This window comes from Caretta caretta, chromosome 11 (genome assembly GCF_965140235.1).
Source record: "Caretta caretta isolate rCarCar2 chromosome 11, rCarCar1.hap1, whole genome shotgun sequence".
Classification (NCBI taxonomy): Eukaryota; Metazoa; Chordata; order Testudines; family Cheloniidae; genus Caretta; species Caretta caretta.
This window is the reverse complement of record NC_134216.1, coordinates 30,978,871-31,006,725: the sequence shown is the minus strand read 5'-3', so window position 1 is coordinate 31,006,725 and position 27,855 is coordinate 30,978,871. Positions and strand designations below refer to the sequence as shown.

Sequence of the window (27,855 nt, the reverse complement as noted above, 5' to 3'; positions counted from 1 at the left end):
CCCCCACACTGAGCTACCTGCACCCAGATTGTCCCACAAAATCCTCTCACCCCACACCTGGATCCCCACACACTGAGCCCCTCCACACTTGGATCCTGCCTGGTTAAGCCTGCCTGCCCCACACCTGGTGCCTCGGGGTGTTTCTGTGGCAGGCCCAGGCCTTGTGCCATGTCAGGGTTGGGTGCAGCCTTACCACTGAGTCTGTGTCCCCAGGATGGGGGTGGAGAGGCTGTGGGGTGATCTCCCACCTTCGTGCACTGCCATGCTGGAGCCTCTGCATTTATTTATGGACAAGTAAAACTTGCAGAATTTTAAAATATTGTGTGAAGAATTTTTAATTTTTTGGTGCAGAATTTTTATTTTTTGGTGCAGAATGCAGGAATAAAATGAGCTTCTTTCTGAACTTTAATACAACTTGTAACTGGCTAAAAGATATCGTGAATGAGCAATAGGAGGCTTCATGTTCCTTTAGGAGCTGAGAGAACCACAACATGCATGCAGTCCTGCCCTCTTCAAGAGGTCAAGCTCAAACCTGGTCATCCTGCTTGGACACAGGACTGTCTCTAAGTGAATGAGCCAGCCCACATGACTGCACTTTTCTCCTGACACTACTCCTCATGCTGCAGGAGCATTTTACGGCATTGTAAATGTGAGATCCTGCAAGGTGCTGGTCACATATCTTGCAATGAAAGTGAAGGATGCTCACCACCTGGGCCCTATGTGGACCAGGTCCCATATCGCTAGATTTCAATGGCTTCTCAGAGATGAGGGAAAGGAGAGAGAAAGATGACTTTGGGACTGTTAGTGAGGCCAACAGTGGTATCAAGACCAACTTCGTCATCAGTTCACAAAGGAAGCCTTATAAGAGAGGAGAAGGAAGATAAGAGGGATACAAAGAAAAAACAATGGGCAAATGCCATGCAAGCTTCCCTTCCACAGCTCTACCAACGAACAGCAGTCCTGTCTTGAAACGCTCCTACAAGTCAAATTTTGTGTCTCTCGAACTTTTCTGACAAATTTAATGTTGAACAAAATGTCCACTAAGGAACAGGATGAAACCTCCAATTTTACTTTCACTTTTAAATTACGCAGCTCAGCACCATAGATTCTGATCTTTTCAGAGCAACTGGAACTGGTTTGATAGCTTTTTTTTTAAAATGGCATATGCCAAAAGAAAAGGGCATTTGCAATGTTCTATTAACAAATGCATGTCTAAACTCGTTTAAGACTAAAACTGATTAAGGAAAACAAGAGTAGAGCCCTGCAGCACGATTGGGATTCTGCATGCCCCGCAGGACCCACTGCCATAATAACGGGAGTGGATTAAACGTACTTTGTTGCAGACAGGATTGGGTGGGCAAAAAACAGACTCTGGTAATTTGTGAGAAAACACTCAATCTCTCATCAGTTTGTCATAAATAGAATTTTCAGCAACGTAAAGCAAGTTTTTCTTTTTTTAAAATAAAGGTTTTAATTCTGAAATTTAAGCGAAGGATAGAAAGATTTGATGTCCATTATAACAGGGGTTAAAGTATATTTTTATATGGCTTAAGCAAGATTTGTTTTATTGTTTTAGTGGTAAAAATTGTGTCTGAATGTTTACACTAACCGACTATGTGGGGTGGGGGTTTTTTTTGTTTTTTTTTTATTATTTGATTTTTTTTAGTAGCATGGGGAAATTTCTCTCTTGCGGGTTTTGTGGGAGGGAGCAGGATAAAAATGCAAGAAACAATGCGGGAGCAGGATTAAAAAAATAATCCTGCACAGGGCTCTACAAGAGAGCTTAAAAAAAGTTCCAGTTCTAAAGTGTCTTTTGTACCTTTTTCTTCTGTTCACTCCAGTGAAGTTCCTTCCCCATTATATCAATAATTCTTGGTAAGGCTTCATCAGCGGCTTGCACGTTCAAGAAGGCCAGCCGAGTGCGACGTGAAATCATATCCACTGCAGTGCATGCATACTCTTTTACCCCATACATAACCTAGAATATTAGAATTGGATAAAAAGATAAATGTAAGGTTCTGCAGTGTTTGGACATGGGAAAGGGGACTGGACCTATGTGGGAATGAGGGAAAAAAATAGCATGAAGCTCTGGTAAACGGGGCGGTAAGGTGAACAAGAGCACTGGAGGGAGCAGATATGGAGCCTTATGCATATGTGCACACAAGGCCATAATTTGCTTAAGTGATTGAAGAAAATGGATTTATATGAAGCAAGCCCCACTTTTTTTGCTGCAATATAAAAAAGCAGCTGGGCTCATGTGTTTAAATGCATTTAATAAAAGTTCAGAAAAAAAATTATTCCATGATTTACTCAAATAAATTTCTGTTTACATGCCAGATACAGTCTCCACCCCCCTCTCCTACTTCACAGGGTGGGTGACTAATAATCATCACAAATTACAGAGATGAGAAACATAGCCATTTTCACATACCTCAGCTTCAATATAAGGAAATTCAGATACAAGGCGTTTTCCAACAATAGGCCACCTCTTTCCAGTAACTTGGGCTATTTTGGCCACCTCAAAAGCCTTGTCACCATATGTAGACGCAAGGTGCTGAGCCACCTATAGAATTAAGAGCACATTTAGCGAACACTATGTCCCAGCACCTTCTGAGGCACAGCTGAATAGATATAAACTAGTCTTGTCAGTTCTCCCATAGCCTGTAATAAATAGGCTGAGGATGGTATTAGATTTTGATTGTGTGGGAGGAAACAACTGGCGTTGTGAATGCTTAGACCAGCACTAACACTACTATGCATGTATCAATGTAGCGGTGACTAATGATGCTTCAGCTCCTTTCTGCTACTGTGATCACCTTTGAAGAATAGATTTTGTTGGGCTTGAGGTGCCCAAGACCTAGGTTGTCATACATGTTTAAAAACAGAGGGCATAGCTTTGTGATTATGCAGACGCTGAAATAAAGAACGTACGTGGCTTTTAGTACTCCACTAGCAAAGGAAAATTTATTACTGGATTTCTTTCTTATACAATTATTTCTGCCCTGACCAAACAGTGTAGTCTTATGCCAATTTAAGAGCCCTTAATACAGGCTGTGCGGCTGCTTTTTTTTTTTTTTTTTTTTTTTAAATGTTATTGATAACTAATACAAACACTGAGTAGAAATATAGTCGACTCACCTCACTTTCCAGTCCGTAATCTTGGACCAGCCTAATGTAAAGAGTAGGACTCCAGTCCTTAGCCCCCTGCAGGAAAAGTCCTACCGTCTTACATGGACCTGCCTTGAGGTTGTGAGCCTGGATGGCTGCATCAATGGTATCTTGTGCCATGGAGCGATAGGTTGTCCATTTCCCACCTGCAAACAATCTGTTTTGGTAAACTAGTGGAATTGTGTTGCATCGGCCAAACTTCACACTTAGTCCAGTTTCATCTTTACTGGACTTCAACTAGTAAATCACTTATTCGCTAATAACTAAATAATATCGCTTCTTCCTTCAAATCTGCTGTACAAACATTCACTACCTTTGACTTAAATACACTGGGGAATCCTGACAAAGCCATATGAGAGATCTGAAATGGATTTCCAGTACCTGCTATAGTAACAAGGCCACTGTCACTAACAGCAACAACATGATTCCGAGATATTGACTGGGTGTCTTTAGAGCTGGGATCTGTGACAAGAGGACGAATGCCGCTCCATGCTGCCAAGACATCTCCTCTTCTCACTGTTTAGAAGCAAATAATGGCCAAACAGAATTAGAAAAAAGCCTTCAGACTTAATCAGTTTTATTATTTTCTGGTTAAAAGCAAAGATTTCATTTTCTTAAAATTACTCTGGCACAAATAATGTTTACATTTCTCCCCTCAAATTCACATGCCAGATAGGCAAGGACAGAGGTATATGTATCCTCAGTTTACTCACATCCTATGACTTAAAATAGCGTCTGTAAAATGTTATTGAAATCCTATCTAATACTCACAACCCCCTTGGGAGAGAAGTATTATTATTTCCATTTTGAAGATGGGGAAATGGAACAGAGAAGCTGACATGACTGTCTCAAGGACAAGAGAGGGATTCAATATCAGAACCGGGTTACAATTCCAAGATTCCTGGTTCCCAGTCATGTGCTCAGACAACCTCAAATATGATGGAAATTAGGATACTTGTGACAGCCTGTGGATTTTACAATTCCAGCACACTTTTTTTATTTTGTTCTACAAACACCATGCTCATTTCTTTTTACAACTATTTCTAACTGCCACAACATATGTGGCTGCATGGTATGTTTCACACTGACCTATTATTTAGTTATCTAATAGAAAGCGGGTCAGCAGCAACTTGTACATGCAACAGTCCACATGCTAGTGAACCAAAACCATCTGATCATTAACATCTGAGTTACAACTGGTAACAAGAATCAGAAAATTATTTGGATGATCCTCCTAATGGCTCAGCTGTTAACACAGTGATCCACTATGCAATATTTAGGGATACCTCAGAACCTTTACTTTTGGGCCAGTTAGGCTAATGATGCTTTCAGCTCTCTACACAAAGGTTACCTAGCACCTTAGCATCTTGAGGTCACCAAGACCTCAATAGAAAGTCAAAGGGAAAGTGTGGGTGAAATCCTTCCTTGCCAAGCCTATACCTGTTATTTGAAAAGGGGGGCGGGGGGTTGAAGACCCTGAAGTCTCATCCTGCCCCCACCAAAATACTTGTCCTGATGTGAAGGTTCAGGGAGAAACAAAGAGCTTCCCCCACTGAGTGTCCAGCATGTTGGTAACCAGGGGCTGAACCTTTCCACAAAATACTTTTGTGATGTATGTAGAGATGAAGGAGGGGAATTCCACATCCTGGAAATCTCTCACCAGTTGAGTAGAGCTGGTGATGGTTTGCCAAGAGTAGAGAAAATTGGTCAGGTGGTTTTTTTGCTAGGGTGAGCGGTCAGGATGATAGTAATTTTATTTTTAAAAAGGAAAAGACGTTGTTTTCCTTGAAATCACTAGTTTCTCACACTTAAGTCCTCTATTTGTGTTCTATGCCTCGAGGTACAGAATTTCCTCTGGACTATCTCAAAGAGTCAGAGAGCCATTACAACACTGACTTTTCATATTTTTTTTAAACCAGAAAAGCACAGTTCGTCTCAATCAACATTGTAATTGGCATCAACACTATTTAAAACGATGCAATTGCTATTCTGCAGTTCTCTTGTCTTGAGGAAACTGTTTAATTAGGAGAATGTAATGGCTATTATAAAGGAGCACAGTGGGCCTTTCTGAGCCCTCAATGAATTAACACCACTACTACTGTGTAGCTTTATTATTTTTTTTTTTTAAGCCTTGTTACATGGAAGATGAAAGATAAAACAAGGTAAATGAAAGCTCACTTTCTTCATCTCTGTCTAAGGTGTCAGGAAGGCTGGATCCAGCAGTGACAGAAGTTGAGTGAATTTATACATCGTGTGACCATAATATAAAAACAAACAGCTTAAACCATATACGGTGCCCAGTTACTGCTCTGAGAACAATCAGCACTACCACTTCTCCACTGCTCAAAAAACAAACAAACAAACCAAAAACAAACAAAGGTTCCAGCAGTAAAAGCTTCATTTTTTTTTCCCAGTTAGCCTTTCAGTGGCGACCATCATTCCTGCCCCTCTTGACTGACTTTTGTCCCTCAGGCTAACGTGTTAAAATTACACATTTTGAAAAAGGAACTTATCATAACCCCAGTCTTTCCATTATGCTGTTTCTCCTTACCCCTTTTCTTTATTTTAATCCCTTGATATGATAGGGCCTGTTGCTACTCTCACTGAAGGCAAGACTAAATTCCTTGGGACAGGACATTTCTTTTTCATCTTTATGCACACTTATGAAGCTATAAAAATTAACTACCACCACCAACTGATGTATCCAAGCTTCACTCCATCAAGTCACAAATTAACACTTAGCAAATTCTTCAAACAACCACCAGGGCTGCTCTCAAGACTTTAGGAATGGTTGGCGCACCAGGGTAAATCACCCAAATGGTCTTAGGATGTTGCCCAAAAGTAGAGGTTTAACATGAAACAGGGAGCTTAAAAACCTTACTCTATGTGTTGGCTTCGGGTAAGTCTACACTAGAGTTGCTAGTGTAAATTGCAGCTTGAGGACACTCACCCATTCTAAACATACCTGAGGTAATGTGCTTAAAATAGCGTGGAGCCACAGCAGTGCAAATTGGGGGGAGAGGCTAGCTGCCCAAAGTACCATCCTGTCTAAAACCCTGAATATGTATTCAGGATTGTTACACCCTCGTACCACCAATGGCTACATCCCATATGCCATTGTGACGGGGGACACTCACCTCTCATGAGCACCTCCTGTTGGCAAAGTGCGAACCAGAACTCTGCCCTTTTCTGGTGCCCCCTGTTGGCTGTTGCCGGGCAGGTTTTCAGTGGCTCATCACATGAAGGAACCCCTTCTGGGGTAACAAAGGTACAACAGGGCCTATCACAGTGCCCTGATTTGTATCTGCAGCCCTGTCTTTGGAGTCAGTTCTCAGCCCTTGTGGGCTAGCTTTAAGTCTGTGTCTGCCCTGTATAGAGCAATGCCCCCAGGGCTTTCTTCCTGGAGACTCCAATACCTGCCCTTCACTTGGGCCTCTAAACAAGCCTTATCCCTTTCTTGGGGCTCAGGCCACCCTGCCAGTGGGGGTATCCGGGCCCACCCACTATTCTGGGTCCCAACCTAGGGACCCTATAAGTAGCAGTCACATGTTGCTTCCTGGAATAGTTGCTGCTGATGATGATATTCCCTGGGCCTCTTCCTGTGTAACCCCTTCCTCTTCACCCTTATCGCAGGGCTGAAGTTATCGCTTCTTCCTTATGGAATGCAAATGTCACCAGAACCAGTTTGCTGGTTCTCCCTTAAGCTCCAGCCACCAGCAAGGATCACCCTTCCTTATTCCTCTGGTCCCTGCCGGAACTAATCTGCAGCTACTTTTTAACTGGACCTACTGCACCCTGACTGCTTCCCTACAACCTCTCTAGGTGGGCTGAAGGATGCACCTTTACTGCTCCTTTTTTGGGGTGGTACGATTGGACCGCAAGGCCACCAGTAAGGGGATCAAAGGGCCCAGTACACCCTATCACAGTGTCCTTGAACTGGAAATTACATCTCCAGTTTGAAATGTAGTTACAGCCTTAGAAAGTAATTTAAAATACAGGAGAGATTTTCCAGAGCAGTAGAATGGGCAGGGTTAGAGAATCAAAGAACAGCATTATCAGTGTCAAACATTTTAGCCCTCTAGCCTCTAACCTGAAAAAAGGCACCCAGAACTAGAGAGGTCCATTGTACAAACTGGAAAAATCAAAAGGCTTGAAAACCAACCAGTAAGTTAAATCTGTGCAATGCACTCATGCCTCTGACTTCAGATGGGCAATTTCTCTTCACACATTTAAACATGCTAAGTATCATTTCCTTGTGTCTGCATGCCTGACATTTTGTTTCCAATACACTTTTCGAAAATTCTTCTAAAATGATTGGGTTACTATCCCAAGCTCTTAACTTGACAAATAAATCTTGTGGAAGTATACCTAGGCGCGCACAAAGATATGGGTTGAATGCATTTTTATTAGCAGAGCTCCAGTACTCCAACAACTTGTGCTCTGCACTAACCTCCAATACTGCTGGGGTTCTCAGATTACTATACAGTGGCTTTAAAAGGGCCCCATCTTACACATTTCATAATCAACAAGAGTCCATGTGGTCCATATTCAACTGTCCTTCTCAGGACAAGAGATATAGTAAGAGGATTTCAAACTTCCCATCCTTAGCACCATTAGAGACAAAGTTATCTTGATTTTTCCCATCCTATCAAATACATGGCCAACTGGCTAGATGTTTATCTATGCTATTTCTTGGCTCCTTGTCAGTTATAAGTATACCCGTAAAACCAATTTTAACTTTTCAATAGTAGATATAAAACCTGAAGGCATCAAATAGTAAAAATAAAAACCCCTTGGAGGTATAACTAAATACAGCATACCCTAGCTTCTAAAAAATATCTACTACTTTGCTTCAGCCATGTGACTTATTGGGGATGTCTATACCGCAATTAACCCCCTGAGGCTGACCTGTGTCAGCTGACTCTGGCTCACAGGACTCTGGCTACAGGGCTGTTTAACTGCAATATAGATGTTTGGGCTTGGGCTGGAGCCCAGGCTCTGGAACCCCATGAAGGGGAGGGTCCCAGAGCTTGGGCTCCAGCCCGAGCCCCAGGTCTACATCATAATTAAACAGCCCTTTAGCCCGAGTCAGCTGACAGGGCCAGCCACAGGCTTTTAATTGCAGTGTAGACATACTCATTGAGGCCAATTACTGCAAGGTACAAAGTCCACTCCTCTTACAAACCATGGGGATGGGAGCGTTATGAATACCTGCAGGAGGTGAGATACAGTTAGAGAAGTACATCTGCATAGTGCATTGATGACCGTATAAGGAATGTGAACAGGCAGCCTGAATTTTTCCATCCGTCTGCAAAGTCATATTTTTTGTGATGTGGACCTTGGATCTTTTTTAATTACTGTAATTAAAAGATGTTCCATGTTATTTTTTATAATATATAAGAGACCAAATGATTTTAAAATGCCAAGTTATAACAAATTTAATCTCTTTTCAACACAGGTTTAGCACAGATCACATCTGTTTATACCATTAAATTATTTATTTTCAAAACCACAAGTAGATTCTATAATCATTTCACTTTTTAAATAAAACATGAGAGCAGTAGAGGCTTTTATAAAACTTAATTGTGTTGACTATTAAATTTACAAAGGAAAAAATTGACTGATTTGCTTTATGCTGAAGCATTTTGGGGTATGTTTTTAGATTCTGTTTTTATATGACTGATAACTGAAAATCGATAACAGACTATAAAAATATCCCAAAAGAGCACTGAATAGATTTCAGAATCAATGTTGCTCTGCCAGCATGTTTAACCGCCAAAATGAAGTGCTAATCACAGAAATAAGATACCATATTACATTTATAAACTAAAGAAACTAGAAAAAGCAGCATGTGTGACACTATAATTAAATAGTTGGAACACATCCAAGCCTGTGTAAGTTGATAACCCTGGCACTGTCTCTGGCAGCAAAAAAACAGGTCTGCAGTGAGTTGATACGGCCAGCACAGTTGTTAATTCAATAACAGGCAATCTATAAACACTGCTAATTGCATTCGTGAAAAACAGCATGCACCTAGGTGGGTTTCCTTCAAAAGCTTTAAACACTCCAGAAAACTACTTTTGTGAAATACCTTGCAAAAATTCTGTCCTATTCAATACTCCGAGCCATAGCTTAGTTCAACCAACCACCTGCCTGGCACGCCACATCATTCTGATTAACTTCTGCTCAAGAGACTTGATGGTACATTTTTTGGATAGATCGTTTTTCTTAACTTGATACAAAAACAGAACTATCAATTTACCCATTTCAGGGAAGAATAAACAAGTAAGCTAGAGTTTTCAGCCTCTGGATAGAAGGCTTCCTAAATCTAACTACAAGACACTGTTACATTCCCAGCAGGCAGAGTGCTTTTCAGATTTACTTTAATATCTCAGCTAACGCAAACGTTTTCACAAAATCATTTTAAAAACAACGGTGAAGGGGACAGGATGGCTAAAGGGCTTGGTGATATAAGATATGAAGCCTTTCAACTCTAAACCATGAATCTGAATGCAAACAGGTCATTTCCATCTGAGTGCCCTATATCAAATGAACCTACCAGCGATCATCATCATTCTATTTTTAAAAATTCCCTTTTAGCCCTTAATCCTTCCCTGTCCTGAACTGAAAACTGACAGTACTGGATATGTACCGATTTTTTTTTAAGGCAAATATTAAGGACAAAGTGGTTAAAAAAATACAAACCAGAATGATGACTTTGGAAGAGTCAAAAACTGTTTCTAGACAAAAAGTTGGTTGAGACTGGTCAATAAACTCACGCTTTGACACTGGATGTACCCTCAAGTGTTCCACATCTTCCACCCCTTCCCTCTCGAAAATCAACAGTATCACATACCTCCCCCGCAGGCCAAGAGGAGCAGCTGGGTGGTTGTGAGGCCAAAAGAGTTAACGCCACTTGGGCCAAAAGGGTGCACTCAGAGTGGACGTCTATATATCAACTGGTTTCAGAGTAGCAGCCGTGTTAGTCTGTATTCGCAAAAAGAAAAGGAGTACTTGTGGCACCTTAGAGACTAACCAATTTATTAGTTATTCTCTAAGGTGCCACAAGTACTCCTTTTCTTTTTGTATATATCAACTGATTTTATTTTGAATAGCCAGGGTATGCAGGGTACATCTGACAAAGCAGTAATTGTATTACCCTGAAATGTTGGTAAGGATGACCTTTATGTCACATAAAGTCCCAAAATACCAAAAGCATGGTAAATCAAATCACACAAAACTTTAGTGACAGGATAGTTTCACTTTCAAACATTGCAGACACAACAGCATCCCTCCCATGAAAAAGAAAGGTCATTAAATTTACCTTCAACATCACAACTCAGATAGTTGCGCACTTCAGTCAAAATAAAGTTAATATCTTCCTCTGTAGGTATTGGGTGGTGTGTGACTTCAGTTGGAGTGTCTGTGGTGCCGGCAATAGTCATCTTTTCCCATGGCAGGAAGAAAATCACTCGTCCGTCACTAGTGGCTGGGTCGAGTAGCCCCATGTTATCAGGGCTGGAATAAAGAGAGGTTATTCATTTTCAAGTTCTGACTTCAAATAAAATATCTAGTTTATTCACAAAATCTTTCATCACTAAAATGAATTACCCGACACTGTTTTTAGTCAAACAAACCCGGAAATGAAGTTTGTGTTATGTTCTTAGGACAAGATTTTCATAAGTGACCAGTGATTTGATTTTTTGTGCCTTTATTTCAATCCCCAACTAGTCATGTTCAAGGAACTTGATTTTCAAAGAGTGGTGGTGAATCATTCTCTTAAAAAAAAAAAGAAAAAAAAAAGCAGGCTCCATGCATCTCTCAACCTGAGCCCTCAAACCATGAGTGCTGGTGAAAATCTTGGCCATAAGATTTTTTTATTTAAAAAATTGTGAATTTTAAGAACAGCGATGTGAGAGATGTGGTACGAACTGAACACCTTAGGTAAGCTTTTTTAAGCAAAGAATGGATAATGAATAAATATTATGCAAATAAGGTAAGGTGAAATAGAAAGGGTTGGGGAAGAACCATGAAATGAAACTTCCAATTATAACAAATACAAATCAGCTCCAGTATGTCTGCAGGGAGCCAGATTTAATACAAAGTTATTGCTTTGTGTGTTTTTATAACTTCTTTGTTACTTATAATTTTATCAGGAGGTGGGTGAACTTGTAGGATATTTAAAAAGTGCAAAAAAGTGCACACTGTTTCCTTACATTTACTATAAAGATTTAATTTATTTACATTAAGGAGCCTATGATTCATAGAAATATTTTCCTTGCAAGTATAACATAACTGATTTTATTAGTGAAAAGGAGAAAGAAGAAAGGAGATAAAATGTAAGACAAAAGGAAAGTAACATTAGAAGTCTTGTCTGTGCTTGGAGACCAAAACTTCTAAGGAAGTTATCATAGTAGCCAATTACACAATCTCCCAGTAAGCACCTTCAGCCAGGCAGCTAAATGCAAGTTTTTGGCACTATCTTCTTTTAGTGTCTATATAATGTTTGTTTGTTATATTTTGGTGGGCTCTGTATTTCAAGACCCTGAACTCAAAGAAACTGCCTGACAACACCTTTTCACTGTTGAACATTTTGAAATATGAGCACTTATTCCCACCCCTTTCCCGATTCAAAAACCAGGTGACAGTGAAACCACTTTCACTGAATTTCAATTTATTTTTAATGAAAACCTTACACTAATATTTTGTTATGGAACATAATTAGCTAGAAGGTACATATTAGCAGTATACCTTGCTAGTTCTGCATTACTTATATTAGGACACTCAGCTGTAGTTTGAATAAGGAAGAATACTTGGTAATAATTTATGATGATTCCAACATGAAGTATATGGTTACATTATAATTTTGTTGAATATATATAATTCAATATTTTTCACATTAAAGAGGGTCATTATTGTATCAAATGAAAATTGAAGTCCAGGCTTACTTCTATCCCCCTTCTTCATATATCTCTATGATTCAAATATGTATTGTTATTGACTGATATTGCCAATATTAAGTGGATGCATTTTCATGTATTAGAACTTTTCGGCCTGAATTTGTATGTGACCTCTTATAAATTGTATGTGTGGTGAGGTGGGATGAAATGCCAATATTTCAAAATGCTCAACCTTGATACGGTATCATCAAGCAGATTCTTAATATGTATGGTCTTGATCTACAGAATCCACAAAAAAACCTTGTATGGACCCTAAAGCAAGGTTGACCAGGGTGGCTGCTGGATTACTTTTATTTCCATGAAAGTCACAAAAGGCCCTGATCCAAAGACTATTGAAGTCGATGGGAAGACTCACATCAATTTCAATAGGCTTTGGTTCAGGCCCTAGGAGTTGCAAGTACTAGACACTTCCCACACGTTAAACCCATATTCAGTCACTACTAGTTGTTAATTGAAAGTCAAGACCAAGGTTTTGTTTAAAGCTTCCATAAAATGGATAGTTAACACCAGAAACATAAAATATTTCCTCAATTCTAGTGCAGAGACTAATTTCACTATTCATAGAAAAGTTTATATATACTTTTCATATTAATATTTTTCATTAATTCATGTTAGTATCAGTACACAAATAGGAAAAATAGGTAAAAATAAATAGCTCTGTGTGTAAGGAATTTTGATCCACCTACTATTTGCACGTATCCAATTTTTTAAAAAATTGGATGGCCTTTAGTATTTGACAATCAAAATCTAGAGTCAAACTAAAGATTTCTAACTATGGTAACTGGTCAGAAGTAAACATTTTAAAAATAGGCATATGACTACCCTGAAAAAGCACCCTGCCCTTTTCATTCATTCTTATTAAAAAGGAGAAAGGAAAGTTGGACTTTCATTTACACAACCCTTTTTTCCCCATGAAGCACCTGCCATCGGCTGAGCATTTGTAAGCTGAAATACTTCTAGTGCTTACTGGGAGACCTTGCTATATGCAGCTACTCGTACATACAAATTAAGATCCAGGCCCTACATAAAACATGTCCAGAACTGTGCACATAACTCTATCAAGTGTTTGTCCGTCTTGCTCTTCAACTACTGACTAGCTTGGTTATGGGGCATTCAGAAACAAAACCTTTTTGCTAAACCTGTAATGTGATGCAACCTCCTATTGTTTGTGTACCTGTCTTCTACAATTGTGCTTTCTCTTCCCTTAATTGTCATGAATGCCTCTTTTGATTTTTGTATTAAAGATGAAAAGAATGGTTCATAGAAACCTATTTTCTTATACAAGTACTGCAAGAAAGTGTGGCGATGTAAAAGACATGCCATTTCAGCAAAGTTGAGGCAGTATAGGTTGCGTTACAGTAAATTGGTACATTATAAAAGCTATATCAGTGACTGAATTCGTTCATCCCATTCACCCCATCTTTCTTCCACTAGTTCATCTGCCAATCAATAAGTTGTCCCATTTCTCTTCATTCTCTTACTCTAGTAATCACATTTCTGTAGATGATATTTGTACTGGCTTCCATAGTGATGGAATACATTTATTGGCTATAGTCACAAACATTCTGAATAGGTATCTATCTTTGGTAAATCGCAACAGAGAGGACCAGATTTTCAACCAGAACCTCCACTTGTCCATCCAAACTGGGCCTACTAGAGTTAATGAGCTTTCTCGGTGTGAATGCTAACACCAGTATGTGAACATGTGAAAGGTTATTTGAAGGGCAAATTACATAGAATTTGTAGCATGTGTTTGCATAGGGACAATCTGGAGTATCCTCACAGGGAGGCAGAGTGCAACCTCAGATGAAAATATACACCAACCAAGATATTTTTAAGGGGTGTGGGACAAGACTTTTTTTTTTTTAATGACACCCTTGTCTTCCATTGATCATTAGCAGATATTTGAGCTTCACAGATCAGCTTCCCAGGGGAGGAGAAATCAGTTGTGTGGATTCTGGGAATATGCTAAATATAACTTGTTTTGTTTAGATACATACACCAGTCCCGGAACAGAGGTGGTCACAAACAGCAGGTAGGCTGTTTTTCAGGAATCTCAGCCCAAACACAAATGCCTGTTTCCCCAAGGAGAAACTGCCTCAATAACTGACTTTATCAGAGGCCAAGGCAGAGAGCAAACGGTCCCACTGCTTGCACAGCTCCCAGAACTTTGAATAATAAATAAAACTAATATCACATAGCATGTCTTTCCAAGATTGGACATTTGCTACCACGCTTACAAAAAATAACTTGGATAACTGTAACAGTGCTAACTAGTAACATTATGATCAGTATGGACCTTGTATAATATGCACTTTTCAGGTGCATCGTTTTAAATCAGACTTGTCTAAAATGAAATGGTCTGGCAAAACAGTGAATAAAAATTAATGTTTGAAAAAGTTGAAAATGAGTGTTGGTCAAAGTAAGTTTCAATAAGAATGTTTATATGAGAGTTCAGGGTCAGTTGGTCAATGTGAAATTAAATGTCTTTACCCATGTCATATACATGCAGCAATCAGTGCTACTCTTCTCAGCTGAAACACAATCTTGTTTGACATACAGATAACACCACTCTTAAGAATATATATGTGTGTGCGTGTGCATATAATATATATATGAAAACAGGTCTTTTAATCCTAAGAAGTCAGAAATGGGAATACTCCTGTCAGTAAAATTACTCCAGTGCAAGTGTTTGCAGGAATGTGCCCAAAGACTATACCTAAAAAAAGAAAAAAAATCTGGCTAGACTAGTGGTTATACAATTTCTGGACAGCCTTCTCAATAGAGAATACAACAATAACCTAAAATGAAGGCAAAAGTGTGTACTTTTTTATCATATACCTGAAAACTGTAGCAAAGGAACAGTTGAGTTTCATGACCTTTTTTGTTTTTTTAAACTGAGTATAAAAAGCCACTTTGCCCTCTGAATCTGTACAGGAAAATACCACTAAAGTGAACAGGAATTATGTCTGCATGCATTAAAAACACATGGAAGTTGCATTTATTCACAGCTGCTACTAGAATAAAACTCAAATGGTTTCCTTGGACTGGAAATGTTACATGAGGCTTAACTCGGAGGTAGATTCAATGCTTAACTTTTAGAAAAGGTGTTTGTATTTAGTAGGTGTTCTGCTCTTGTCCTGAGGGAACAGATCCTTTTTTGTTTCTGCATATGCCCTACAATTAGTTGTGAAGAATGGGGAGGAAAGGAAGCAGGCATTACAAACTCCTAGAAATCAAACAAAAGAGGTTAGTCTTGAAGGTTCCAGCCTTGAAATGGCTAAAGAACAAAGGTGGGGGGATGAATTTGGGAGGCAAAACCACTAAATAAATAGACAAAATATATGTTAAAGGTGAGTATAAAGATAGGGAAGGGCTTATTAAGGAATCGTCTCTAACAAAGCACAATGGATGGCCTTGTAGTTAAGGCCATGTTGGGACTAAGGCTCAGGAAATGTGGGTTCAATTCCCAGTTCTGCCACAAAATTTCCTGTGTGAACTTGGATAGGTCTTAACTGTGTCTCAAGTGCCTATACGTAAAATAAGAATGATCATAAAGCTTCCTTTCTCCCACCCTTTGCCTATCTTGTCAATTCATGCTGTAAACTCTTCAGACCAAGGACTCTCTCTTACTATCTGTTTATACAGTGCCAAGCAGAGTGGGAAGATTATCTCAACTGGGGCCTCAATGGATACAGCGTTTTGGGAGCTGTAGGAACAAGTCTCCCAGCCCAGCTTGATGAACCTGAGCTAGTGCTCTAAAAATAGCTGTGTAGACAGCACTTCAAAGTGGTGGATCAGGCTGGAGCTCAGGTTCTGAAAGCCCACCCCTTTCCCTCGGCTTCAGAGCCTGAGCTCCAGCCAAAGCCTCAACTTCAAAGCACTGTTTACACAACTATTTTTAGAACACTAGTGTGAGCCCTGTTAGCCCAAATCTGTCAACCTGGGCTGGGAGACTCACTGCCATGGGCTCTATAGATGTACCCCATGTGCAACTGGAATGCAAATGAGAGGCTGGAGTTTAGGGTAGGATTTTGTTTTTAAAGAACTTTGAATAGGAGTTGGTGCCTAACTCCCTTAGGCTCTTTTGAAAATCCCACACCTAATTACTAAAACAGAAAAAATAGCTATATTGGCACAAGGATTCTTTAAATATAATGGAAACCAAAACAAGAGCCAGGGAAGAGCGAGAAGCTTTCATTGGGATGGCAAAGTAAAGACTTGACTCTGAAGAAAACAGAGGAACTAAATTGTTTTTTCCCTTCTGAATCTGTACCTGATCATGAAAAGACCTCCACAGAGGATGCAGATGGAAGGAAACAAACAAAACAGGGTTTAGCAACTATTTAATTAAGATTAATCTAGACAAAGAACTGATTAGACATGAGTTAACTCCATAGGAGATACATAACATTAGACAGCCACAAGCTGAAGTGTTAATTATTTTGAGGACGGCTACACAGATTACTGGAAATACTGGAAAACAACAGTTTTCAATATTTAGGAAGAAGGGCTCTAGAAAAAGCTGAAAATTACATACCTTCAAGCTTACATATCTGGCATCTATATTGAGATATTTATAGACAGTTTAAGGATACATTTGGAGAAGTACAGTTTAATAGGTGTGAGTCAATATGGATCTGTGAAGGGTAAATCACATCCAGACAAATGATTAATTTTTAAAATGAAAAAACTTATTGATTTAGAGAAAGGGAATCTAGAGATTAAATATGCAGTATCAGAATATTCAGAAAACTTTCAAAGACATTTCAGGTAATGATTAATGAATTAAGTTTGTACATGTGGTTTGGGTAATAGATTGTTAAGATGGGTAAAGAACAGGTTAGAAATAAGGTAACTAGCACAGAGTTTGGGTTACAAGGTATGTACCCTTTGTGGAAACTGGAACCAATACTCTTTAAAAATTTGAATTCATGAGTTAGATCATTGCATTTGCAGATGATAGTAACAGATTCAAGAAAGACAGAGTGATTTGGATACAAGTCAAGAATGGACCCAGAAAGGATACCATATGTGGCGATACACATCAGAGTGCAAGGAATTAGAAACAGAGGAAGATGGAGGATGCATTGGATACACACAATGAAGAATGACAGAACAAAATGATTAAAGATGAATGAAGCTGGTGCAGTATAGATAATAGTAGAAAGACTTCATTTGCTCCATCATCACTGTTGAGCTGATGGACAGGAATTGAAGAGAATGAAGAGTAACAGAGGGAGTGGGAAAGACTCAGACATGCAGAATCTTCTTTGAATCCTTATACTCTCTTCTCCACCACATGAAGTTCAAGCATCAAGAATTTTCATAACCCATCTCCAACCTGCTTATTCACTTCTATCTCACAGCCCCACCTTCAATACACGTTTTCAATTATGCCAGCCTTGACCTGCCCCATTTGACGGCTTCTCTTGCAGCCATCTTCCATGCTTCCCTCTGTGCACGGAACATTCTTTTTAAAACAATTCATACCACCACCTTCTCTTACTTCAGATCCCCCAAGACCAAAATGCCTGCAAAAAAACCCATTTGGCTGATGGCTAGGTGGAGGGGCAGATGGAAACAGTTAGTATTTATTGTTTAAAATACTGCATGTATTTTATCCCATTCCAACACCTTTTATGTTGCTTGCCTTCTTAAACGTTACACTCTTCAAAGCGGCAACTGGGTCTTTCTATCTGAGTGGACAGTATTTAACAAGCTGCGGTTACTATCATAATACAAACAAAATAAATAATAATGCTGACGTTTGACAAAAAAATCTTGATTAAGCAAATGCGCAAACAGGTGGCTTATCAAATTTAACATGTAAGAATAAAATAATGTATTTAGGTACAAAATGCAAAAATTAAGTAAAGTTTAAATAGCAGTAGCATAGTACAGCAGGGCGTGAAATGGGTCTGGGTTTGTCGAAGTAACTGAAATAATATTTAAATACCTGATCCATTGTGCAGCTGAAGTAAAAAAGACTATTAAGATATTTCCCTGTTTCAACAAGGGCCTCTAAATCTAAGAATATCTGGCAGTGTCTTTATAAAGCAATTCATACGTTTCAAGGCTAGATGGGACAACTGTGAATATCTAATCTGATCTCCTATACAACACAGGCCATAGAACTTGCCCAAAATCATTCTTGATTCAATGATTGGACCACATCTGGAGTGTAGTGCTGAGTTTTGGTTACTTTATGCAGAGAACAAAACAGTTAAATTGGAGAGTAAGCATATATGGAACCCAATGTTAACAGAAATAGGGGGGTTTTCATATGAACAAAACTGGGGATATTTAGTCTTAAGAGAAGACCACCAAAACATAGAAATTAAACTAGCTAAAGGTTACAAAATAAATTTTAGTGATTTATTTGAGGTCCCTGGACAAACCAGAATTATTTGTTCTCTCCAGGCTGTAGGGGGATTAGGTTTCAAGTCAAGAGGCAATACCTGTAATAATTTAAGAAGATGGTATATTATAAATACAGTGGAACGAACAGATAAATGGAACAGACTTCCCGTTGAGGCAGCGGAGTAAAATAGTATAAATGCAATTAAACAAAAACAGCATGACTATATGAATTTTAATAAGTTTAGTGGTGCTTGGGTTTAATATATGCTAAACTTAAGTTAAAATGGTATTAGGTGGCAGCTGAGAATAACTAATGGCCTTTTGGGGGGTTGGGAGGACATCTGTGACAAGAAAAGAAAATTATAGTTTGAATTTGTAAGAAAACTTAAAAATAGATGATCATAATGGTCCCTTCTGACCTTAAAGTCTAGGATTCTATGAATATATAAGAAAACAGACAGTTCCAGACAGAAGGTGGCTATGGCCCACACGACACATGTAGTTTAAATCCTGTCTCCATCTCCAGAGACAACAGCAACAGAAAAAACAGTGATGCTTACATATGATACACTTACATAAGGGAGAGTGCAAGAGAGATGTACTGTAGTTACTTGTGTAAGGACATGTGTACTAAGAATAGAATTAATGAGAGGAGGAATACAGAGACTATTAATGAAGATTATTATCAAAATGTAATAATCCACTAGGAAATAACTGCATTGTGTTAACATTAAATTAATCAAACCTTATCTACATTTAAACATAAAAGGCCTTTACCTGATTACTACAAGACTACACCAAATTTTTTATAAAAGGAGGTTACCAGTGAGGAAAGTGGTTGCAATGAAATGACATCTTTTTCATTAAGCAGCATTCAATTGGCACTCAGAGTAGAGAATTGCTGCTAATTTATGTGTACAATTAAGATTAAATGTTCTTAATATTTTTCTCTTATGGAGACTGTTCCTTGGCCTTCTTAAAGTGAAATCAGTGTAGTTTTAACTAATCAGTGGTATTGTGGAGGGGGTATGTGTGGGTAGACACTATTTTACAAGGAAAGAAATGCCCACACTGACATATGCTGAGGAACAAAGTTGAACAAAGGAACTCTCTAAATTTCACAGATTCAAGCCACTCTGTTTATTATGTAATAAACAGACTGTATCCTCCCGAACACAAAACTTAACATTAAAAATTATTTTTTTAAAAACTTCTGCTCCCAGGCCCTCTTCTCAAAGAGCAAGAAAGGCAGCTGACTTCATACACATGCTCCTCATATGACATTAGAAAGCATCCTCTACAAACACTTTTGCACTTACACAGAGAAAAGAAAGAGGACCTTGTAGTTACTGCACACAACTTGGAGTGAGGAGATCTGGGCTCTAATGCTGAATCTGTCATTGAATGTGTGTGTGTCAACTTCACCAAATCAAACTCAAGTGGTTTACAGTGCTCAGATGGAAGGCAATACAGAAATGCACAATGTCAAACTCATCCTGGCCCTGTTATCTGATTAATGAATAGGTGGATTTCTATAATGTGCATGACTTCAGATGCGTGGGAAATATGAGCCTCATTTTATAAGTGTCATACTGCTAAGTAATTCAAATGAGCAGTAGTACTGAGCCTTGCTAAGTGCCATGGTAGGAAAGGAACTAGGAGTGATTGGAAGTACATTCCTTGGTACCAAATGCTTATATCTCAGTTTCAAGAGTCACTGTTTTCTAGATGGTTCCAGGATTCACTGGACTGAGGCAGCAGTTCCAGAAGTGGGAGAGAGAATTCTCAATGTAGATAAAAATAGCTCAATTTTACAGGACTGGTGACCCCAAAACAGCAGCAGCAAAATCCACAGGTGAATTAGGAGTAAGGGCAAATTATCTGCTGGTGTAAATGGGAACCTCTCCTCTGACTTCAGGGGAGCTGATTCCATTTTTACAGCAGCAGAGCATTGGATCCTAGATATAGCTCACATCCACTAAAGATTCCTTCCCACCTCAGATTCCCACACTGGACTCCTTATGATTCCTTCCCAAGAGGGACTACCTTGCTGTCCCCATTCCCTCCAATCAATTCCCCAATACTTCCCAAATAAAACTTTGTCATATTGCTACTTTGCCCTCTCAAGCAACAGACCAGGAACCCCGAGGTTCCTGCCCTACTGGTGTGCTCGTTAATTTATGGTTTTAAATGCACACTGTATTTGTATAAACTGAAACCAGTCATGTTAAAACTATACTCTGAGAAGGGCAATTTATTGGCAGTTCCAGCCACTGCAGAGTCTTTAATGCTACACAAACTCAAGAGTGGAATTTTCTATATGAAAGATGCACACTAACATCATCAAACCTTATGACCATAAGAGGTTTTATATATCACTTGCCCCTAATATCACAGTGAAGCCAGCTCTAGAATCCACTTAAAAAAAACAAACAAACCACACCCCCCCAAATCTGCAGTCAATACTTCAGTTTCAGTGGGAATTTGCCTTAGTAAGTCTTGATTAAGTAGTATACTATTTGGTTGTTTTGAGTAGGATAAAATTGTTTTCCTAATAGGCACAGTGCCAGAATCCTGTGCATTCAAGCAGTACCATAAAAGCTGCAAATGTATCCTCTACCACCTTACTCATTATAGACACAAGTAGAGATGGTTACAAATGGGCTAAGCTTTGAATATCGTTACCTGTAATAACCAGGCATCACAATATGCACGCCTGCACTTGGCTGACAGATGTTTGATACTTCCTGATCATCCATTTTGCGCACAGAGTCTGTGAAAGGTCCTGTAGCATTGATAACACATTTGGCTTTGACATCAAATTCCTGCCCTGTGAAAGAACACAGCATCAATCAGATACCCCATTTGTTTCCCTGCTCACTGACACACTGGATTATTAATTTATCTATGAACTTAACCTATTGTAAAGTATATTGTGTCACTCTAGAGGACCCGAACAGCTGGAATTAAAGAGTTAAATATTTCTTTTTTTTAAATTAATGTCAAATATGAAACAAGGAATGATACCCATCAAAAGAGCCTTTACAAATACAATTGAGTGTGCTGGACTTTTTTCCCCACCTTTATTTTGTTAAGAATTGTATTGATGAACAGATCATTGAAAAACTGGTGCCATTTGTGTCTCAAACCTTGAATTTAGCAAAAAGTATTATTGCTGTGTGGCACACCGCATTTTACAATGTCAGCTTTGCTTGACAGGCTTTGAATGTAAAAGCCTACTCTACGCTGCCAAAGCATAAGGATTTGGACAGAAACCTGACAGAAGTTAAAGATGATTGACATTAATAACATGACACTGCACTTTGGAAATACCCCATCTTTGTCAGTTAATTGTTATTTCCAAATTTAAGATGTCCCCATCCTTTTTTTTAATTCTATTAATTCTGTGTTTCTTTAATGAACACATTCTGTTTTCCTAAATAGTTGTGTTTTACTCTATTAATCAAAAACTGATAAAACTGAATAATTTCCCCAGTAGATTTTATCCAGTGAATGATGTGCTGCAGAATGCAAATATCTGAAGATTTATCTCTCTACGTTGAAATATGGCTTAAATTAGAGGCCCATAACCAATAAAAGTTATTAGGTAAAGTTAGGCAAGACTCTAGAAATATCTCCTAGAATTAGATTGCAATCCTCATACCTGTAAGAACATCCTTGCATCGTGCGCCACAGACACACTCCTTCCCGCTCTTTGGATCTGTCTTCTTCAGCAAATGCACCACTTCAGTGTAATTGGCTGTGGCAGCACCGTACCTGGCAGCAGTGAGGGCGATGGCAAGGTTCATTCGTGCATCGTTGTGTTGTCCTGCAGCAGGGGACAGAATGAGAGGAAGGACATGAGTCACCTCAAGCCACTGACTTGTGGTATGGAAGTGTGTCAGAACCGATCTGTCACATCTGTCCCTGTCACATTGAATATACATGATGGCTGGTCAGGTCTAACAAGAATTATTTAAAGATACATTGTCTCTTCTAGGTCAGAGCATTAACCTGCTATTTTAACAGCAGAAAATGCAACTTTGCTTAGCACATGGGCATTTATAACATCTAAGATTATTGTCCAAGTAATGATTTCTATGCGAGACGTGGTATGAAACAAAATTAGCATTCAGTCATCTCAAATTTAGGTACAGACAAGTCATTTTTTGTAAGGCATCTTCTGATTCTGGTACTGCAGCAATACAGCATCTCCAGAATGTTTACTCTTGACAGCCCCACTGGTATTAATTAACCATTTCTATTAGCACATGCACTACATGACATTCAAAAACCAAGAAATGATCTTTCAGAGATCCCTGCACGAAGCCATCAGTTTTCTATAAACAGACATTTATTTTAGGTACTTTTCCAGTTCAAAATTAATAATGTTCAGCGTAAAAAGCATAAAAAAAAAGAAGCAGGCAGACCAAGATTAAATTAATGAATGGCTTTTAACATATATCATTAAAGATTTATTACTGAAAATCCCGTGTTAAAAAGAACCAAAAAGGGGAGTGAGGGGGCACGGAGGGGAAGATGATTAATTACTTTAAAATAGTGGCATCACCTGAGACTTTTTTCTATTTATTATTGCCACTGAAGTTAAAATCCTGGATGTTTGCTGGGAAGAATTACTCTACATTGCAGGGGCAGGCTCTGTGTGCCCTGAATAATTAATTTACAAAGGGCTAGACTTATAGAGGTATGGTTCATTCCCGCATGTTGGGATCAGTTCCCTCAAGATAATACTGATAAAGGGATGAATTTGTAATGGATATTGTTGTTGATTTATGTTGCCAGCACACCAAACATTTAGTATAAATGGTTTATGTAAAGTTCGGTCCTTCTGATTCTGTCTGTGCAATTCTGAGCCACCTTGCAAGTCATCTGTTCCAAGCTAAAAGGGCAAAGTTATAAAAATAGGATCAATGGCTTTGAGGCCTCTGCTTTCCCTCCCCCAAACTTCTCAGTCTAACACAGCTGAAACGATGCAGCGCAATCAGTCCTCAACTATTTTTTTAAAAAAATGTTATGCCAAGTGTGTGAACAGTAAAAGGGTAAAATGACAGATTTTTTTTTAAAAAAAGAACAGTAACTTAGTCAAAGAAACCAAAATAATGCCCAAGGAGTAGTGGGCTTAAGACCAGCTAAACAATTGAACCAGATATCAGGAGATGTTATGGGCTCTCTATCACTGAAGATACTCAAAGCTAGACATCTATCTATCAGAGATGGGGAAGGAATAATTAAACCACGCCACAATGCAGGGGGATATGTGAGCTAGTCCACTGGAGACTAATGCAACTTCCACCCTGGTGACATCCATGGGATTGAGGGAATGCTCCGTAACTCAGACTGGGTTTCTGAGCCGTAAACAGTCTCTGTGGGATTAACTGTGTCCTGCCTTGCAGCAATTGTTCCAACCCCATGCCAGGAAGGTAGCAGGAGGAAAGTTATTTAAAAGGTGATTGCATGGCAAAGGCTTTCAACTCTTCTGGAGACATCCCACTTTACTCTGGTGTTTTGTTTTGGAGGTCACAAATCAGTCTTGATTCATTCAAGTCTCTCCAAACAGAAAATATGAAGGGCCTTCTAGACTGCCTGAGACCTAGAAGGTTGTAAATCCTGGCTCCACAGGAAGCACTTATTCAGCAGAAAGGTCCGCTTGTAACAGAAGCCAACAGAATAAACCCAGCACAGCAGATAAAAGCTGCAGGGCCTATCATGGTGCAGAGCATGCATGCAAATAGAATCTGCCCTGCTTTATACTGTGATATATACTATAGACTTGCAGGGAAGGCACCAGGTCTGAAGCCAACTCTCCTGACCAGACTTGAGTGATGATCAAAGGAGGGCTGTTCATTTTTAAAGTCTTGTAGCACCACTGCTGTACCCTGATCAGTATGATTTCCAATTATTTGATTAGAGGAAAGCTGAGGAGCTAGATCTTCAAATTCTCTTTAGTCACTTTCTTGTTCTTCGCTGGGAAAGACCCTTCCACCAGTCACTGATGTGACTTCCCATCAATAATATGGCAATAGAAGCTAGTGCTTGGGATGAACTGCTTTTCCCTGGATGATCTCAGGAGTGGACTTGTCAATTACAAAAAAGCACAATTTAAGGCTATGACTAATTTTAAGTTTATTTCATCAGGATTTGTTTTTTATATCTTGAAAGTCAATTTTCCACTGCATTTCAGTCCTTTTTGATTACCTAAGTACAATGACTCCACTCAGTGGGAGGAATACTGCAGAAGCAGATGTAGTTTCTAAAACTGAACAAAAAACATTCAAGCAACAAAGCACCTTAACTGTATACTATATAAACTATGCCAAAGCCTAAATGATGCTAAGCATCTTCTCAGAACCTACATGTCCCACTGACCTTGATAGGTGGTACAGGTGCAAGAGTTGGGCAGGTACTCAGCAAGTCCCAGGATCTGGCCCACTATATACAATAACCTGAAGGCTACACTAAGTCTGAGTTTCTCACCCCATAAGCAAGGGGTTTGCTAAAGTAACTTTCAATCTCGGTTATCTTTTTCTGACAAAACCTACTTTAATGGATACAGAATGTGTTTACAAGGATTTCAACAGGGCTGGAAATATGTAGCTGCTGCACTGAGCTGTGTATCTATAAATACACACTGTATCCACAATGTATTGAATATGCATTACCCCGATCTACAATACCTGATTCTTGCTCCGTTGCTGGGCATATATAATATTTAGGAAAAAACCCTAAAACTGAACATCCCAGTTAAGATCTCACCATTAACACAAGACACTTTTTTCAACTGGGGTAGGAAATATACTGTTCAAAAGGGAATTCTAATAGCAATGGCTTGAACTAGGCAGGGTGCACGTAAGGCTAAACTTCTCTGACCCACATCAGAGTTTGTATACTGGGGGCCAGATAAGACACTGGTATGACTCCACTGACTAACAGGGCTACGTCAGGGACAAATTTGCACCAGGAATCCAGAGGGCTAGTACATTAATTGAAGCTCTATCACTTGGTAGTGTCACTTTGGCAGGGGCCTTGAGTTTCTTGTATTCTTTTCGATGTAATTTCAATCCTTCTCCAAATCTAACTTAGCATTCTGGGTTCAAACAAATTCAGAATCTCACCACAAAACGTACTCAAAACTGCCATATTTTGCCATATTTCATATTGAAATCGTATTTCACTGAATTTGGCATGATTTCAAAGCAAAACCTCTTTCTGGATGGTTTGCAGTCAGTGTTTAGATACTATAGGGAAAAGAGCTGTAGCAACGCCTAGACAGACAGGTAGGCAGGCAGGCAGGCAATCAATATTCATGAGCCTTTTGAGTAAACTGGGCACCTGGTTTGAGTTTTGAAAATAAAACCATGTAAGGCAAATTTTATACAGTTCATGTTTCTCTATAAGCATCTTATTTCTACAGCTCTACAGATAAACACTGAGCACTAAAAAGAAAGACATGGCTTCTGCCCCAAAGAGCTTACAGCCATCTCTAGCATATGTCACACCATGCCACATTTGTCCCCATTTTTTTTTCCTTCTAGAAACAGGCAGGATTATTGAATTGAATGCTCTAGGGTGCACAGCGCAGGCAGGAAGAAAGTGTCCAACAGCTAAATATATTTACTAAAAGAAAATATTAAGTTTCATATGAGATTTAAAGCGCTATTATCTGGCACATTTTGTAATGTAAAGATTTGTGGACAAATCAACACATTTAGGACCAAATTTATTGGGAGGACAAAGCAATTTTGCTTTCTTTTTTTTTTAACTGCATTGTACTGATTTTCTTTATTAAGCCTTGCGCTTCTGATCTGGGTGAACCTGCTGTATTATACTGGAGTGAATAATTTTTTATTATTAAAAATAAAACATACAATTAAAATACAGGCTTGGTATGTGACCAGCATCAATGATTCAAAGCAGTCTCTCTTTTTTCCCCTATCCCTTTCATTAATACAAGCCTTTTGTTCCTGTGATGTTCTTTTTATCTGTTCAAAGTTCTCCATTAAGCTATTTACTAGCTGAATAATTTAGCAATCAATGGTGAGCTCTGCTTTTTGGACCAGATCTTGAAATGTCCAGATTTGAAACATTTGAGTAAACCGAGTTTTCATATACTTAGTGATTTTTCAAATTCTATCATCTGGGGAGAACACTTAGATTAAGTAATTCTGAGAGACAGTGATGGAGTCCAGTAGAATATTTATACTCATATGGGCTGAATGGTCAAAAATATCAGCTTTACTGAATTTACTGAAATTACACTGCAATTATATTAAAATCCCATGCTTCAGAAGCACTGATCCTTTTCTTGATTTCCAGAAGAAAGAGCTTCATGTGTTTTGTTTTCTGTACAGACCTATGCTATACAGAGCACAGTAACAGTTTTGTGCTCACTATAGCATGCATCATTCACTGGGGCAAAGTACATTTTGTGAAATAAAGAGGAGCTGCCATATAGGGCTTGTTCTTGGGTTTTTCTGCTTAAAGCCAAGGATGGGTAATTATATTATTTCAGACAGAACATTATCTGTTTTCACAGTTTTATGATCTTCGTTACTGTAATGTCAAATGATAGTCCAGTATAAGGACCCGTTTAAATTGCACAAAACTGCTTTGTTGTACGTTTTAACACAAACTTTATTAACGATATAATTGAATCTCAGTGGATTAGAAGTTCTCTTTCTTTGCATCTTTGAAAAATCAGCTGTCTTTGCTTCCATCAATCTTCAGCTAAATACTGACCTCCCCATCTAAGTTTGACAGCTCTTCCAACCTCAAGATAATCGCTTCCATGTTTAATTTGCTCTAGAGATGACATGCAGTGCTTTTTGACACCTATACAATTGCCATATCAAGAGGATGCCTGAGAAATACAAGTACAGTTCTGTGACAAATGGCAAGACATTCATAAACACATGGTTATTCCTAGATTATTTACTTGGGACAGTGTTTGTGCAAAGCCATTGGTTTTGACATGAGTCTCTGTGTTAAAGAAAGCACAAGCCTAGAGTTTTAAATACAGTTTGAGTTGTACTGTACAAAGCTAAGGAAAATCGTAACATCAACTTCCTTTGCTTTCAGGGATAACCCATATTAAATGCTGAATATCTTTCAGTATATCACAACATTTTGGAGATGATTTAAAAATAATAGATTAGACCCGTCACCGTAATTTAGTGTGTTCGTTCAAATAAGGAACTGAGTCAGCTGCCTAAGAACTCACAACAGTTAACCTATGGGCAGCGAAGTGGGAATTTATTACTATTGCATTTGCCCTTAATAGATGTCCACTAGCTCTGTGCCCTGTACTAGTTATGACTTCATTAGCCCTGTTGCTTCCTACGGCCCT

The 27,855-nt window shown here is 38.8% G+C and overlaps 1 protein-coding gene across 5 annotated transcripts in view; it reads right to left on the bottom strand.

The window, feature by feature from the left end:
* The window catches only part of GPD2 (glycerol-3-phosphate dehydrogenase 2), a 122,289-nt gene that overhangs the window by 11,843 nt on the left and 82,591 nt on the right, over nucleotides 1-27,855 (bottom strand). For all 5 annotated transcript variants that reach the window (XM_075117843.1, XM_075117841.1, XM_075117845.1 and 2 more), the window contains exons 7-13: nucleotides 22,156-22,320; nucleotides 21,177-21,321; nucleotides 10,493-10,686; nucleotides 3,550-3,684; nucleotides 3,139-3,314; nucleotides 2,432-2,563; nucleotides 1,820-1,978 (exon numbers count right to left, since the gene is read on the bottom strand). In XM_075117843.1, the coding sequence (XP_074973944.1) occupies nucleotides 1,820-1,978; nucleotides 2,432-2,563; nucleotides 3,139-3,314; nucleotides 3,550-3,684; nucleotides 10,493-10,686; nucleotides 21,177-21,321; nucleotides 22,156-22,320 (1,106 nt within the window). The remainder of the gene's footprint in view (nucleotides 1-1,819; nucleotides 1,979-2,431; nucleotides 2,564-3,138; nucleotides 3,315-3,549; nucleotides 3,685-10,492; nucleotides 10,687-21,176; nucleotides 21,322-22,155; nucleotides 22,321-27,855) is intronic.